The sequence below is a fragment of the Mauremys mutica genome, chromosome 4 (genome assembly GCF_020497125.1).
Source record: "Mauremys mutica isolate MM-2020 ecotype Southern chromosome 4, ASM2049712v1, whole genome shotgun sequence".
Lineage (NCBI taxonomy): Eukaryota > Metazoa > Chordata > Testudines > Geoemydidae > Mauremys > Mauremys mutica.
In genome coordinates, this window is record NC_059075.1 from 29,219,782 (window position 1) to 29,234,971 (window position 15,190).

The window sequence follows — 15,190 nt, forward strand, 5'->3', positions numbered from 1 at the left end:
TTTCCCCACAAAATTAGTGTCTCCGTTAAACCAGCTCAGACATCTATACTGACTTCATCAGCCAAGCAGTACTTTTCCACTTCCACAGTAAAATCCTCTTAGCTACAGCTAGTGCAACAGAAACTCATTTTAAAGCACATGAGGGAAGATTAGGAGATGGAGATTAGAAGATGTAGGCCAAGAACACGAGTTCTGGAGATGGGACAGATGATGAGATTAGCCGAAGATATTACAAATCTCAATCTGATATTTTGTGACTTTAGGAGATAGGATACGTGGAACCAATTTGTAAATTGTTATTGAAACTAGCAATTCAAGGGGGTTTGAGCACTACTGTGCAATTTGAATGAGGGAGTCCTATCCCTAATTCCGCCACTGATTCACCAGTCCTTGGTGTCACTGAATCCTTAAACCCCAAATGTTTGTAGGATCATCTACACTACCGATTAAGTCAATGTAATTTACATCATGCAGGAGCGTGAAAAAGCCACCCCCTCTGAATGACGCAAGTTACATCGACCTAAGCGCCATCCACACCAGCGCTTTGTTAGCGGGAGACACTCTCTCACTGACATGGCTTTCACCCCTCATTGAGGCGTACTAATTATGCAGACGTGAGAGTGCTCTCCCATCAGCCTAGTGCATCTTCATCAGACACGCTACAGTGGCGCAGCTGCATCGATACAGTTGCGCCGATATAGCACAGTAATGTAGACTAGCCCTTACAGAAATGATTAATTTATGTACAAGAGTAACCCCACTGAAGTCCATAGGACTGCTCATGTTAGTAAAATTTAGCACGTGCATAAGTGTTCACTGAGTCAGGGCTTTAATCTCTCTATGGCATCTGTAAATGGGTACAATTAATACTTGCCTCTACCACACGCAAGTCTTGTGAGGTTTCATTAACCAGCAGCCATGCAAGGTAGTAAGTGCAACTGAGAGAGAAATCGGCCGAACGAGCTAGGGACTGGCAAGAGTCTTGGCTCCACCCCCCCACCCCCAACACTGCAGGCTGCATAGCTCTTCCTCTTCGAACAAGCCTTTCCAGTATAGCAAGAATGACACAACAGTAGAGCTGGCCAGTGAATGACACTCACAACAGTAGAGCTGGCCAGTGAATGACACTCACAACAGTAGAGCTGGCCAGTGGATGACAATTCCATTGCACAGCAACTTTCAAGGTTTCAAGATCTGTTTTCATTCCTTATTGGAACAAATCCAAAACCTCTTGAACGTTTCAGTGAACAATGCCATTGTACCAAAATGTCTGTTTTTTATTGAGGAAGAGGTGTCAAAACGTCTGAGGTGTTTGTCTGTCCTGGTGGGTAGGGTGCTGGCCTGGGATACAGGAGACCCGCGTTCACCTCCCTGCTCTGCCTGCTTCAAAGGAGAGTTTATCATCCCAGAGCACTCTGATTCAGGAAGCTTCCTACACCAGTGTCTTAACCATCAGGCTACGGAGCACAACAGCCCTTTTCTCTTAATCCCAAAAAACTTTCTTGTTGAAGCCAAAACATTTTGCCTTTGACAAAACAGCATATTTCGATCATATGAAATTTCACTGAAAATGTTCTGACCAGCTCTATGCATTGTTACCTTAGTCTTTGCAAAAGTGGCCCCACCCCCAAACCATTATCACTAATAAAAACAATTTAAAAAGAAAAGGAAAGGAAAGAAAAACTGTAGAAAACAAATCAACTATCATCAACAAACAAAAAATACCCCAGAGTTTTTACCCTGAAAAGGGAGCAGAACAAGAGACTCCATAAACTGGACTAGGGGATTTGCTACTGCTACGGATTTTATGTGCTAGGCATTCAGATACTACAAGTTATCATAGAATCATAGAATATCAGGGTTGGAAGGGACCTCAGGAGGTCATCTAGTCCAATCCCCTGCCCAAAGCAGGGCCAACCCCAACTAAATCATCCCAGCCAGGGCTTTGTCAAGCCAGGCCTTAAAAACCTATAAGGATGGAGATTCCACCACCTTCCTAGGTAACCCATTCCAGTGCTTCACCACCCTCCCAAGTAATGAGCAGCAGCATAAAACCCTACAATAAAAAGACAGACAAAGAGTACTTTGCTAGACACTAACAATCATGGACTGAATAGGAGACACTGGATTTATGGCTTATTACAACAAACTATAGACCACTATCCCCCCTTTTTGTCCTATGACTGCAGGGGTATTTATGGGCCACTTCACCTTAAATCGTCCCTCAGAATACATGCTAACCACTTATGCTAAACTCTCTGTTCAAGCTTGTATTTAGCTGTGACACACAGAGTACCTTTCCCAGACCTGAAGAAGAGTTTTGTGTGGCTCAAAAGCTTCTCTCTTTCACCAACAAAAGTGAGTCCAATAAAAGATGTCACCCATCTTGCTTCTCAAAGAGCACTTCAGGCAGTGTATGCTGCTCTGGATATAGACCTGGTAAAGTTTACTCCCTCCCTAGAGCAGTGGGGGAACCACAGAATCTGTGAATCACAATCTCCCTCCCAAACTATTCTAAGGACAATACAACAAAGCGCTACCCTTTACTCAGTGCAGATTTTTTATCACATGCTCTAGTCCTCCATGTTTATAAAGCACTTTGAGATCTGTGGATGATGTGCAAATGTAACACCAACAGACCTCGGTCATCAGGATTGAACTTGGTACCTCTGACACTTAGTGTATGAGCCTCTACTGCATGAGCTAAAAGCCACATGGCTCTAAGCCAAGGCTGTAGCAGACTCATCGATCTTTAGATGGGCTAGGTACCACTAGAGGATGACACCACACCACACCACACCAAGCAGGCATGGGTACACAAACAAGACAAATAAACTCTGGAGAACTTCCATCATTTGAAAGTATATTTCTGAAATAAATTCCTCTGCCCATACCCAATATTAGAAAGTGAGCACAGCAGTGCAAAATAAATGTATGCCGGCTGATTTACTGATACTCTAAAGAGCTACAGTTCTTAGCTATCTGAATTAAAAACTGAATGGGCCGGATTCTGCTCTCATTTACTCCAGTGTACGTCAGGAGTCACTCTACTGAAGTCCATGGGCTAGATTCCCTTTCTCACTAAGGCCCTTTACACCACTCTGTTGGTATACATTATACAAATAACGCACGCACTGCCAAGTGGTGTGAAGGGGCCGTCGTGTAAAAGAGAATAAGGCCCAATGCTGTTACATAAGTGTAAAACTGGTATAAATGAGATTGGAATTCAGCCTTGTTCAACTTTGTTCTATGGAAGCTCACTCCCTCAACAAAATGCAGTGGGCCTATATAAGGAAAGGCTGCTTAGCAAGCCTTATATAAACCCTGCCAGCGGTATGTGTGGACAGGGTGACCTTGGAGAGTCATAGGTGTGGAAACTTTGGAGGTCTACCTAATCATTAATTCTAATGACCCTCACGCCAAAAAAAAGTCCCCAGAATGTATTCAGTTCCTGAGTAGAATAGTCCATAGCCCACAAAACAAGCCAGGAAAGCAAACTTGATCTTTCTGTTACTTCAATGGAGTTACACCAAATTACAACACTTGAGGATCTGGCACATTATAATTTGTTCATAAAGTTTCAATAGCAAGATGATGTCACGTCCAGTTCAATGCCACATTTACTTAATACGAGTCCTATAAATGTTCATAAAAGGCTAAGTTGGGGTTCAAACTTCAGTGGCTGCAAGAGATAAGAAATCCACAAAGCATCCACTTAAGACTCGAAGAGACTGAGAGGGAAATTGAAGATATTGAGATTACAATCCTCAGAGGCAGAGCTATTCGCATGAGAGTACCATAGGCATTGATAAATAAGACTAGTGACGTGGAAAATTAACTCAGATAAGAAATATGAGATTGATGTGAATCCCAGGAAACATAAAGACAAGAGAAATTGAGATATTTCTCCCACAGAGGATTAGGAAAATGATGGATAAAAAATGCTGACCACTTCTACAACTTTGACCTCTAAAATGCGTGCTGTGGAGGAATGCATTGCTCCTTGGAAAGGGATAAATACCAGCTCATGGCATAAGAGAGACAAGGTAAGTGAAGTAATATCTTTTATTGGACCAACTTCTGTTGGTGGGAAAGACAAAGACCTCTTCTTCAGGTCTAGGAAAAGTACTCTGAGCATCACAGCTAAACAGAAGGTGGAACAGATTGTTTAACATAGGTAGTTAGCATGTGTTCTAAGTGACCATTCAAGGTAGAGTGGCTCACTATCAATGTTGCCATCATAGGACAAAAAAGGCAGAATTAGTAGATTACAGATTGTTGTAATAAACCATAAATCCAGTGTCTCTGTTTAGTCCATGATTTTTAGTGTATAGCCGAGTTATGAATTTAAGCTCCCAGGCTCATCTTTTAAGTGTTGTGCAGGTTTCCTTTGAGAATGAGGACTGATCGGTCAGATACAGAGTGATCGTTTTATGAAAAGTATTCACCACAGGTGATAGGTTGTTTTTGTCTTTTATCATTTTCCTGTGTGAGTTCATTTGAGATAAAAGCTTTTATGCTCAGAATACCTTTCCCTGACCTGAAGAAGAGCTCGGTGTAGCTCAAAAGCTTGTCTATCTCACCAACTGAAGTTGGTCCAATAGAAGATATTACCTCACCCCCACCTTCTCTCTCTAATATCCTGGGACCAACACAGCTACAACAACACTGCATACCCCATAGCATACACATAGATTGAGTATGCTATTGTTGCTATGGTTGGTTCCAACAGACAAACCTAAGTTGTGACATGGACAAGTGAATCTGAATAGTTTAAAGATTCACAAATTGTATTCTGTCCAGCATGCAGTCCTGTATGGTATTCTGTCGGATAAATTAGTCCTTTAGATACAGGGATTTCCAATATAAGAAACACAGAGGGCTGAACTGGTAAGTTTCTCCTAAAGGCAGTCATAAATTTGCTAATTCTAATGAAAACATATGATAAAGATTCAGCAATAGCAAGGATAATGTAGCGTGAAGTTCTACTAAATGAAGCATTTTCTGGGTATAAATTGCAGAGAAACATTTGCTAACGATCCCATTCTGGGTCACCAGTTTGCATTAACAAATTCAAGCAGGAATTTTCACCAAGAGATATAATCCAAGCTTCCTGTTTGTAATGAAATAAGTCAATATATTCTTAGAATATGTGACTGAGAAATGTAAGGGAAAAATGCTAACCAAGATCCACACCAGAAAGAGAACTTTGTTGAAATAACTGAAGTTGAGGTAGCAATAGGGTGTATGTGAGGGGACCTGGATATTTCATACACTCCAAGATTTGCTTTGGTAGCTCTGGATAAATTCTTTTATCACAGCCCAAACACAGAATGATTCAGGTGTGCTATACTGACAGTGCCAAGTATTATTTTCAGATAAATATTTTCAGATAGCATAAATTCCTACCATTTCTTAAAATGAGAAACTATCTATACATTACAGTATCTGAATTCAGCCTCGGAACACCTCTGTGTGGTAGGGAAGTATCATTGTCTCCATTGTAAAGATTGGAAAAGCGAGTGTGATGGGGTGTCCGGCCCTTATTGGCCTATAAAGGGTTAAAGGAGCCATAGGGAGGCTGTGTGAAAGGCAGCCAAGAGGAGATGTCCATATAAGAATAGCTGCTGGGAAGGGCAGGTTCAGTTGCTCCCTGGAACTTGAGGCTCCTACCTTGCAGGAGGAGAAAAGCTAGCACCTTGGACAGAGCAGTGCTGGGCAGGACCAGGGGAGTGAGAGCCACCTCCGGGCTGACTGCCGGCATGCTGAGGCCCTGAGATAAGGGTGGAGATGGTGCTGGGGCTGCGGGGAAGTGGTCCTGGGAATTAGGCTGAGAGGTTGGAGGGGATGCAAAGCGTGGCTGCCATCTACAGGGTCTTTGGGCCGAGATATGGAGTAGTGAGCAGGCCCGGGTCCCCCTCTCACCTCCACAAGTAACTGAGGAAGTGGCTGGACCGTTGGACTGTGGTACGTTCCCCCAGAAGGGGGGGAGCACAGAGAGTGTGGCACAGCCAGGGGGCTGTTTCATGAAGAAGATGTCGTGGTTCTGGGAGTGACATGGGTCCTGGAGCAGACATGATGGCGGCGAGACACCATCAGAATAGGCTGCACTGGCCAGCAGAGCTAATCACCATGTCAGCCAGCAGGAGGCACCGCAGTGGTAAGTCGCACCCCGTCCCAGCGAGGCATGGAGATTTTAAGTGACTTGACTAAGAAGTCTATGGCAGATCTGGGAACCAATTCAACACTCCTGACTTTACTCCACATGACCCATCCTTCTATCATTTACAGCCCTTGGAGTAATTATTTCTAATGGCTGGACAGGATTTCCCAGATATAGATTTTACGAAGGAAGAGATTCTATCTTTTACATGACACATAAAACCAAGGTACTGTCCACTTGTTACTAGAGATAGCAACTTTTTGCAAGCGTTCACCTGGGTGTCTGACAAATTCCATCTATCTGAAGTTCCCCCGTCACTTCAGCTGATAAAATGATTTAATTATTTTTTTGTCATTAAACTACTGAGTGACACTGATGTTACCTTTATTATGGATGCTGCATCCCCTTTCAACAGGTAGCTGTATTCTGATGAAGGGTAATGTGATCCCTCCTGTATGTGTGTAATATTGAATTGGTAAAGCATATAGTTACTTATGAAAGAAATGCTCTCCCTGGTATTAATTATTGTTATGATAATAACGACTACATTGGGAAATAGTCTACTTTAAGGCTGGATAAGGCTTGTGTTTATTGCTTTAACAACTGAGTTGATGGACTTTATGGAATTCTGCTAAAAGTTTTATGGAAATCTGTTTTCTGCTGTTTGTGTATTGTGTATCCTCTTGTCAATAACTGATCTAAAAATGCATTTGGCTAATTTTTTATTATTTGTACATATAGAGTGACTTTCATCCAAGTATCTCAAAGAGTTTTCAAAGGTGGGCACCTATCATCTCCTTTTTATATGTGTAGTAACTGAAGCACAGAAAGGTTGAGTGATTCATACAAGGTCAAACAGGGGTAGAGTTGAGAATGCACCCCAGGTCTCTTGACTCCCAGTCCTCTGCTCTAACTATCAGTCCACGCTGCTTCCCTATGAACTTTACTGTCAAGACATGCTACCAACCATAGGAAAATTTCAAAATATTTTGATTTTTTGACTGCCAGAGATGTGTGGTTGAACACACATGCTAGGGGATGTTTGACGGGATTTACATTTTCTCACATATTTTTAAATCATGCCCAAAGCCCAGACATGAACTATACAGGAGTGAATTTTCAAAGGTGTATCTTGGTGATCCTGTACTCACAACCTCTACAGGAAGTTCCCTTTATTTGTGCCTGTACCAGAAATATGAAAGTCAATATTATCAATAGGCACTGCATCAACCAAATTACTGATTAGTCAAGCTATATTAAAACTGCTGACATGACTGAGACTTGACATTGATTTCAGCTTTTAGCTATGCATTTCCCACATAGGGAACTAATCATTTTTCTTCCGTTTTCAGTTGTTCCTAAGGGAAAATATCAGCTCATTGTTACCTTAGTGAAGGCTCGGTAGCATAAGCCGCACAGTTCTACCAGGTAGGCCAGAGTGAAGACAGCATTCTGAATGACAAAGCTTAATAATTTTGAAAACGGCTCAAGAAGACTCTGCAAGGAAATATGATTTTAGGGAAATCAATAGCTGAATCATTCAGCAAAAATAAATGACATTCAAGTTCTGGAACGCTTTAATGGAACAGAACCTTTATTTTTAACTCAGAGGATAAGTTGCTGTGGTATACCCCATTTCAGACAAAGGGTTGTTCTGACATATGACTTCATGTTTATAAAACAAATTAAAAGCAAAGGAATAGAAAACAGAGTTTCACCTTAATCCAGTGCTTACTTGATACCAGTGCTTACTGGTAGTGCTTACAAAAACTAAACTCCCATTGACCTCAACAGGAATTGCACTAGTAAGTGGGCTGCAGGATCAGACTCTGGGAAAGTTTATCATTACAGTTGTTGTTTTAGAAAAACATCAAACCTTTAGGAAGCTATAAATTCACGCGCACACATTCATGTAACCTAGATTCTGAAGCTCCTATCATTCACTATAGAATACTAGACTGCAAATTTTCATGCTCACATATAATACTTCCCTAGCCAGGCGATAAGGAACAAATTTGTAATACAGTGAAGGATGGAGAACTCTGTTGCAGAAGAGTTGTGTATTTCTGGAACTTACCCGGGTGGCACTAGTGGTAGGTATCTTCAACAGGCAAATCATTATTCTTAAACTGGAATCTAAAGAACACTGTGGAAAAAGAAAAGTTAGTGTCTTCCTCTGCACACCTCTTGTTTTTAATGGTGACAGACGTAAACATGCAATAGGTGAAGTCAAAAAACCATCACTTCTAAATTATCTTTAGCAGGATGCTGTGAATATAAATATCATAGACTGCATTGTCCCCTCCAGCAGTAAAGCCTACGGAGAAGGAAATTCTCAGTAAGGCTTGGCTTGCCGTGTTCACTCCAAATTGCTGTCAAAGATGCTGCCGTTATCCTCTGTAGAACAGAAAATGCCCAACTTTTCTAGTCCAACAGAATTTGGTTAGTATGGGAACATGTTCCTGACAGATTAGCAGGAGCCTAGTGTCCTATGTTTCTGTAGCTGGTCTGGGCCCGTGTCTCTCTCTGCTCTTCTTCAGCTCTGTGTAGCTCGAATGCTTGCCTCTCTTACCAACAGTAATTGGTCCAATACAAGATATTACCTCACCCACCCTGTTTCTCTAATATCTTGGAACCAACATGGCTACAACAATGGAAGATATATTGAATGGTGTCTTACTGCCTGAGCATTGTTTTACAATGAGACCGCTCGTGGAGCAACTTGTTATTCAGTATAAGTAAATGTATCAGAATATGGCCCTTAAACGCTGATACAAAACCAATGGAAGTCAATGGAGAGAGTCGCACTGACTTCAGTGGACTTTGAATGAGGCCTTTGGAACTTTGTTTACTGGATATAAGGCATCTGTGCAGGCCCCATGAGTGTTCACAGCTCAGAACCCAGAGCTGCTGAAGTTGGCCTCTACAACTATATCTTGATTAGGTTCCTCTGATGGGATTATAACCTGATCAGTCAAGCAGGATGTGTCAACTTCTGCTGTCTGAAGGCCTCTCTGCCTGACTGGCTATTATGTATTCATTAATTTTAAGGAATTATTTAGAGGTAGCCTTTCTTCCTATGGGATTGAATTCTTCTTAAGGAGGTAACAGTGAATGAACTTTTTATTGCCAAGAATGTTGATTATCACTAATTTATTGTCCTAATCTGACAAAGAGAGGACGTGGAAGGTGAGGAGGAGAAAAATATTCCCACCCCAGCCATATGGTGGCTACTAAATGGAGGGTATAGACAGAGGGACGGATCAGGCCTGATCTACTGGAAATGTTTGGTAATTTACAACAAAATATTACAAACTATGCTCTGTTTGTATACAACTTTCAAACACTTTGCACATGCCTTAGCCAATAGTAGCACAGCCCTTGTGTCAGATGTTTTGGTTGATCACTTACAAATTACCCTTATAAATAAAAAACTTTATTACATACATCATACCTTAAGTGGCAAAACACAAGGCAGTTTGGTAAAGAAAGTCTGAAACTGGTTACTAATAGTGGTCCAGAGGTTACTAGGAGAATCCATTGGCAAAGCTTCCATAAATGTAGCAATGTTTTCCAAACAACGTAGCATTGCGCCCCCTGCTGGCAAGTTCTTTTTGTTGTTTAAACCCTAGAAAATAAAATGCAGAATTTGAAAACAAATTAAACATCAGAAAATAACCATCTAAACAATATTTTAAAACACACTTACAATCACCAAGGTCAGACTAACAGTTCAATTTCCATCTTCTCCTACAAATAATTTAAAGTGCATTGCTTCTCTACAGCATCTACCTCTGATAAAATATGAGGCAGACCATCAACAGTGATAGTGGTAAGGAAAAGATTAGAGCAGCATATATTTTCAGAATCAGCTTTAGGCAACTGAAAGACATCCATTAAGAACCAGCCACCAGCACTTCTCTGGCCCAGCAGACCATGTGTGACAAATTGTCTTGTACATACCTATCATTTTCCTATATTGGAAGGAATGCCAGACTTGTGCAAATGTTTATCAGACTACAGTTGTTTTAGTCTCTAGTGGGTGAGCTGAAAAGATGTAAGCACTGCTAAAGTATCATCAAAAGCTTTGCTTATAGGGCTACTACTGAAAGAAAAAGAAGCAATCCCCAGGTTCCTGTTAGTGCTGAAAGGTATGTTAGGAAGTGAGACTTGAGGTAGAGACAAGCTAAGTTGGGAGGAGAAGCAGAAAGGAACAAGCAGAGGGACTAGACTTTAACTTCGAGGGATTCCACAGAGGAGGATTGCAGAGAGGGAACTGCCATTAGATACAGAGGAGAAATGGTTTTACAGGCAGCAATAGCACTATGACAAGAACCATTAATAGAAATGGAGACAGTGCAGGAGAATGAAATGGTCTGCTGCATCAAGAAGGAAGAACCCAATAGCTGGCAGGAGAAGTGAGAGCAAGACTCTGACTGAAAACGGTGGAGGATATTATGGCTTGATTCTGCTTCCATGTAAGTCAATGCAAAAATTCTCATTGCCTTTAATGGTGTAGGATCCAGCTCTTAGTATGTTAGAGGAGGACGGAAATATATACTTGGTAGTACCTAATACAGTCAGCCTTATTGTGAACATACCTCTAATAGTTGGCTCAGTGCAGCTACGGAGCTCAGCTCACTGAAGTCCATAAGAGATGTAGCCAGGGTCCGTAAAAAACTTCCATCTGGAAATCAGAACCATATCTTTTTGATAAGTGTTGGAATGCTTGAGATGATTGATGGTGGAAGAAATGCACTCAGGCATTACACATTACCTTTGATATTGCTCTGGAACAGCTGTGGAAATATACCATTGGGAGCCAGCTGATGGAAAATGCAACGGAGAAATTGCTTAGCCACACCGGCAGCATTACCAGGGATCATCATGCTGAAATGAAGGAAAAAAGAGGGAGAAATTCCATAGTAGATGAAAAATATTTCCCAAAGCTGAAAATTGGAGAAGGTAAAGAAGATCCTATTATTTCTAGTAACAGATAAAGACAAATTCAGTTATGAATACAAGAAGATGGTGATGATAATAACTCCTAGCTCTTATAAAGCACTTTTCATTAGTAGACCACAAAGGAGGCCAGGATCATTATCCTCATTTTACAGATAGGGAAACTGAGGCATAAGGCGGTAAAGTGACTTGCCAAGATCACCCAGCAGGCTAGTAGCAGAGCTAGGAATAGAACACAGGCCTTCTGAGTCCTCCTGAGTGCTCTACAAAAGGTCCTGATCCAGAAAACCATGTAATCACAGGCTTAACTTGCATGACTTCAGCAGGATTATTCACATGGTTTAAGTTAAGCAAGTGCTGAAGTGCCGTGGCTTGATTCTGGCCTCAATAGTTAGTTTAAATTTTTCTCATTCTCTACGTAGTGTCAGGAATGTTTTTGCCATTGAGTCTTCAGCATTTGAAGCCCAATCCTGCTATCATTGAAGTCAGTGGCAAAACTCTCACTGATTTCAGGGATGCTGAATCAGCTTCCTGGAGAACTTCCACATTTGGATGCAAGCTCCCATGAAGCTCATTCATTTACTCCTCTTTAGCACCTCCCAGCCAAAGACTTCAAAGCACTTTCCAATCATTAATGAATTAAGCAGCACAATCTTTTTACAATTTCCAAAAATGAATGCAGCCCATATGATGTCCCCGTAGAAGGACAGTGGTCTATTTGCATGATGGGACCTCACCAGTAGGTGTTCTCCACAATTATGGATGACTGACTTATGCTATGTCTACACTACTGCGGTAAGTCGACCTACGTTACTCAACTCCAGCTATGTGAGTAATGATGTAGCTTATGTCGACTTACTGTGGTGTCTACACAACGCTGAGTCGACGGGACACACTCTCCTATCTACTGACCTTACTCTTCTCGTCCATACTGGGGTTGACCGGAGAGTGATCTGTGGTCAATTTGGTGGGTCTTCGACCCCTGGTGCATTGATCGACAGAGCGTCGATACGGTGGTAGTGTAGATATAGCCTTAGTTAAATGCATACAGATGAAAACCCTTTCCAGGGCCATACATTTTATTCACCAGCATAATGGGAAAACCACACATATAATGAGCCATGGGAATGAGCTACAAAGGTGTGGAGTGAAATCCAGGATCCATAAAATCAATAGGAGTTTTGTCACTGACTTTATGGGGCCCTCGATTTCATCCCTGATCCAGTAAGAATTTTTCCAAAGTTCAAGGAGGTTTGGATCTGGGCTTTTTGGTCCAGGCCCATCGCTAGAAAACATGAGATATTTGTACCTATGTAAAAAAGCACAGGATTTGATTCTTTGTTTATACATCTAGCACACTTTTGGGGGGAAAGTGCGGGGTTACTGTACCTTTCTGCTTGATTAGAAAAACAGGTACTTGACGCCAACCTGGAGTAAAGAGCAGAAAACAGCAAATCACACAAAAGTACTGTTCATAATATTTTTTAATCAAGCCAATAAAATTACCAGTAAGTAAAATTTAGTAAATAGATGTTTTGGAGAACATGTTTTAAAGGTCACAAGAGACCCTTTGATCAGATGCACAGGGGATTCTTAAATTCATTTTTGTAAAGGGTAAAAGTCAAAATCAAAGTCAGTCTTGCAATATTGTCATAAATATTTGCCAGCTCCGACAAATTCTATTGCCCTCCCTTATCACCATAATGATAATGAAAGTATCTTGTATTCATACATCAAGAACAATTACTCACCCTGGGCAATTTGGAGAGCAGAAATTTGCAGAGATGGCGTAGGAACTGTATGCTGACTGAAATCAACAGGAGTTAGGCCCCTAAGGTGCTTCTGAAAATCCCATTAGGCATCTATCTGCAACTTTAGGCTCCCAAATACCTTTGACAATCTGGCCCTACGTTGCTTTAGTGCTTTGAAAATTTTACCCTAGATCTTGAGTCTCCTGACTCCAAGTCCTCTGATCTAAACATCAGACAACACTATCTTCTCTAAGCAGTAAAAGAGTAAGTAATTCACTTGTGATGCACGGGCATAAATATCATCTGTGTTAATAGACTGGATAAAAGACAGCAATGTACAAAAATAACTTCAGAAAAAAAAGTTTACTAGGAATGAAACAGCAAGTACACTGAGGCCACCTGAATGCGTTCATCCCCATATCTCAGGGGTTCTCAAACTGGGGGTCGGGACCCCTCAGGGGGTCGCGAGGTTATTACATGGGGGTTGCGAGCTGTCAACCTCCACCCCAAACCCTGCTTTGCCTCCAGCATTTATAATGGTGTTAAATATATTTAAAAGTGTTTTTAATTTATAAGGGAGGGTCACACTCAGAGGCTTGCTATGTGAAAGGGGTCATCAGTACAAAAGTTTAAGAACCACTGCCATATCTACTTCTATGGGAATTTGCCTTGTTCTGCATCTATTCAAAGCAATTCCTTCACGGGCCTGTAACTGCACCTTGATCAGTAAAAAATGGTGGTGACCAGGACTGAATGCTAGGAAATGACCAAGTACATTCATCATACTGGAATGCCCCAGATTCTTTACCACCTGCTTGACTAATGGACTCAGATGTGTCTCACTGAGGATGCAGTATTTCCACTTCAGAGTGGAAAATGTACGATGTCCCCCCCCACACTTTGATAACTAATCTTCAGGAGTTTAATTGTTCACGGCTTCTCACTGGCCCTATTAGTGCTGTATTTATGAGTAACAAGTAGGATAGATGGCATCAGTCTAGATTGGAAACTCTACCTCCTCCGGAGTTCATTAACACTGACAGCAGGGAACTGCAGCCTCAGAGTTAATGGAAATGGAGGGCTTGATTCTCCACTATCTTCAAGTGGAGTTCAGACATGGTGGAGAGGGAGGGCTGTAGGGAGCCAGCTGCAGTTTCAGAATCCTTGACCACCAAGCCCCTGCATAAATTAAAGCTGTAGGGGAGTAGCTTTAATTTAAACCACGGACTTAAGGTTCCTCAGGGGTCTTATGCCAATGGAGAATCAGGTATAAGAGAGCTCTGCTTCACTATCCTGCTTAGGCACCACTCCTGGAATACCCCTGACAAACACTTTCCTTCCCTCTTATGCTGGGGGTTGTGAGAGCAGTTGGCACAGAAGCCATCTCCACCAGCTTTCTGCTCACACAGCCTTTCACCACCACAGGGAGCTGCCAGAGCCATTCCCTGACACAGGAAAAGGCTCTGGCAACTACCTGTGGTAAGGGAAGGCCCCAGTAGCAGGGGGAAGCACCAGGGAAACGCTCTGGCAGCATAAGGCTGTAGGGTCTAGAACCCAGGTCTGAAGAGCCTGGGATAGCTGACATTCCCACTGTGCCAGAGCCCCAGCCAGGGAGCACTGTGGAGAGTGGGGCCTAGAGGAAGTACTACCCAAGGGAGCCAGAGTGACAGTATCTTGTGGCCCTCTGATTGGCCAACCACCCTATTTAGCCCTGGAGGGTGCCCCAGAAAGCTATCTGAGCAACACCACAGACTTTGGGCCTGCTGTGATTCCAGACCTCTCCTGATCTCCAGCCTCTGATCCCAGCCTGACCCCAATTCCTACTTCCCAATTCCAGCCAGGAACTACCTCTGATTTCCAGTCTCCGATCCCGGCGTCACTTTGACCCTGACTCTTGCTTATTGAACCCAGCTCTAACGATTCCTCTGACCCCTGCTCACTGGCTGTGTGGACTCCAGCCCAGCTGTGACCACCTGGCCAGACCACCTATGCCCTGATCCCTGACATGCAATTCCCTGTGGCAGGGAAAAACTCCAACACCTTCCTGCTGCCAGAGCCTTTCACTACCATGTGTAGTTACAAAACTCAGTGTGGACACAGCCTGCTTTGCACACAGCAGTAGCTACGATGTACCCTACATCCCACTGCCAGTGGCATGCAATGTGGACATGCCTTTAGACAATTCTCTATGTCCTGAATCACTTACACTTCTCAGTATAGCTCTGCAGGGCATTGCTGTTGTTTAATTTTAACATTTTTAAAGCCTTTGGGTATAAGCTTTCTTCCATCTGTTATCCCGGCAGAGTATGTGTCA

General features: G+C 42.4%; 1 protein-coding gene across 1 annotated transcript in view; it reads right to left on the minus strand.

Annotated features, from left to right (window-relative positions):
* Positions 1-15,190, minus strand: part of UNC79 (unc-79 homolog, NALCN channel complex subunit) — a 159,252-nt gene that overhangs the window by 34,697 nt on the left and 109,365 nt on the right. The window contains exons 38-43 of the mRNA XM_045017008.1: positions 12,515-12,553; positions 10,941-11,053; positions 10,765-10,850; positions 9,618-9,791; positions 8,241-8,309; positions 7,550-7,660 (exon numbers count right to left, since the gene is read on the minus strand). Coding sequence (XP_044872943.1) covers positions 7,550-7,660; positions 8,241-8,309; positions 9,618-9,791; positions 10,765-10,850; positions 10,941-11,053; positions 12,515-12,553 — 592 coding nt within the window. The remainder of the gene's footprint in view (positions 1-7,549; positions 7,661-8,240; positions 8,310-9,617; positions 9,792-10,764; positions 10,851-10,940; positions 11,054-12,514; positions 12,554-15,190) is intronic.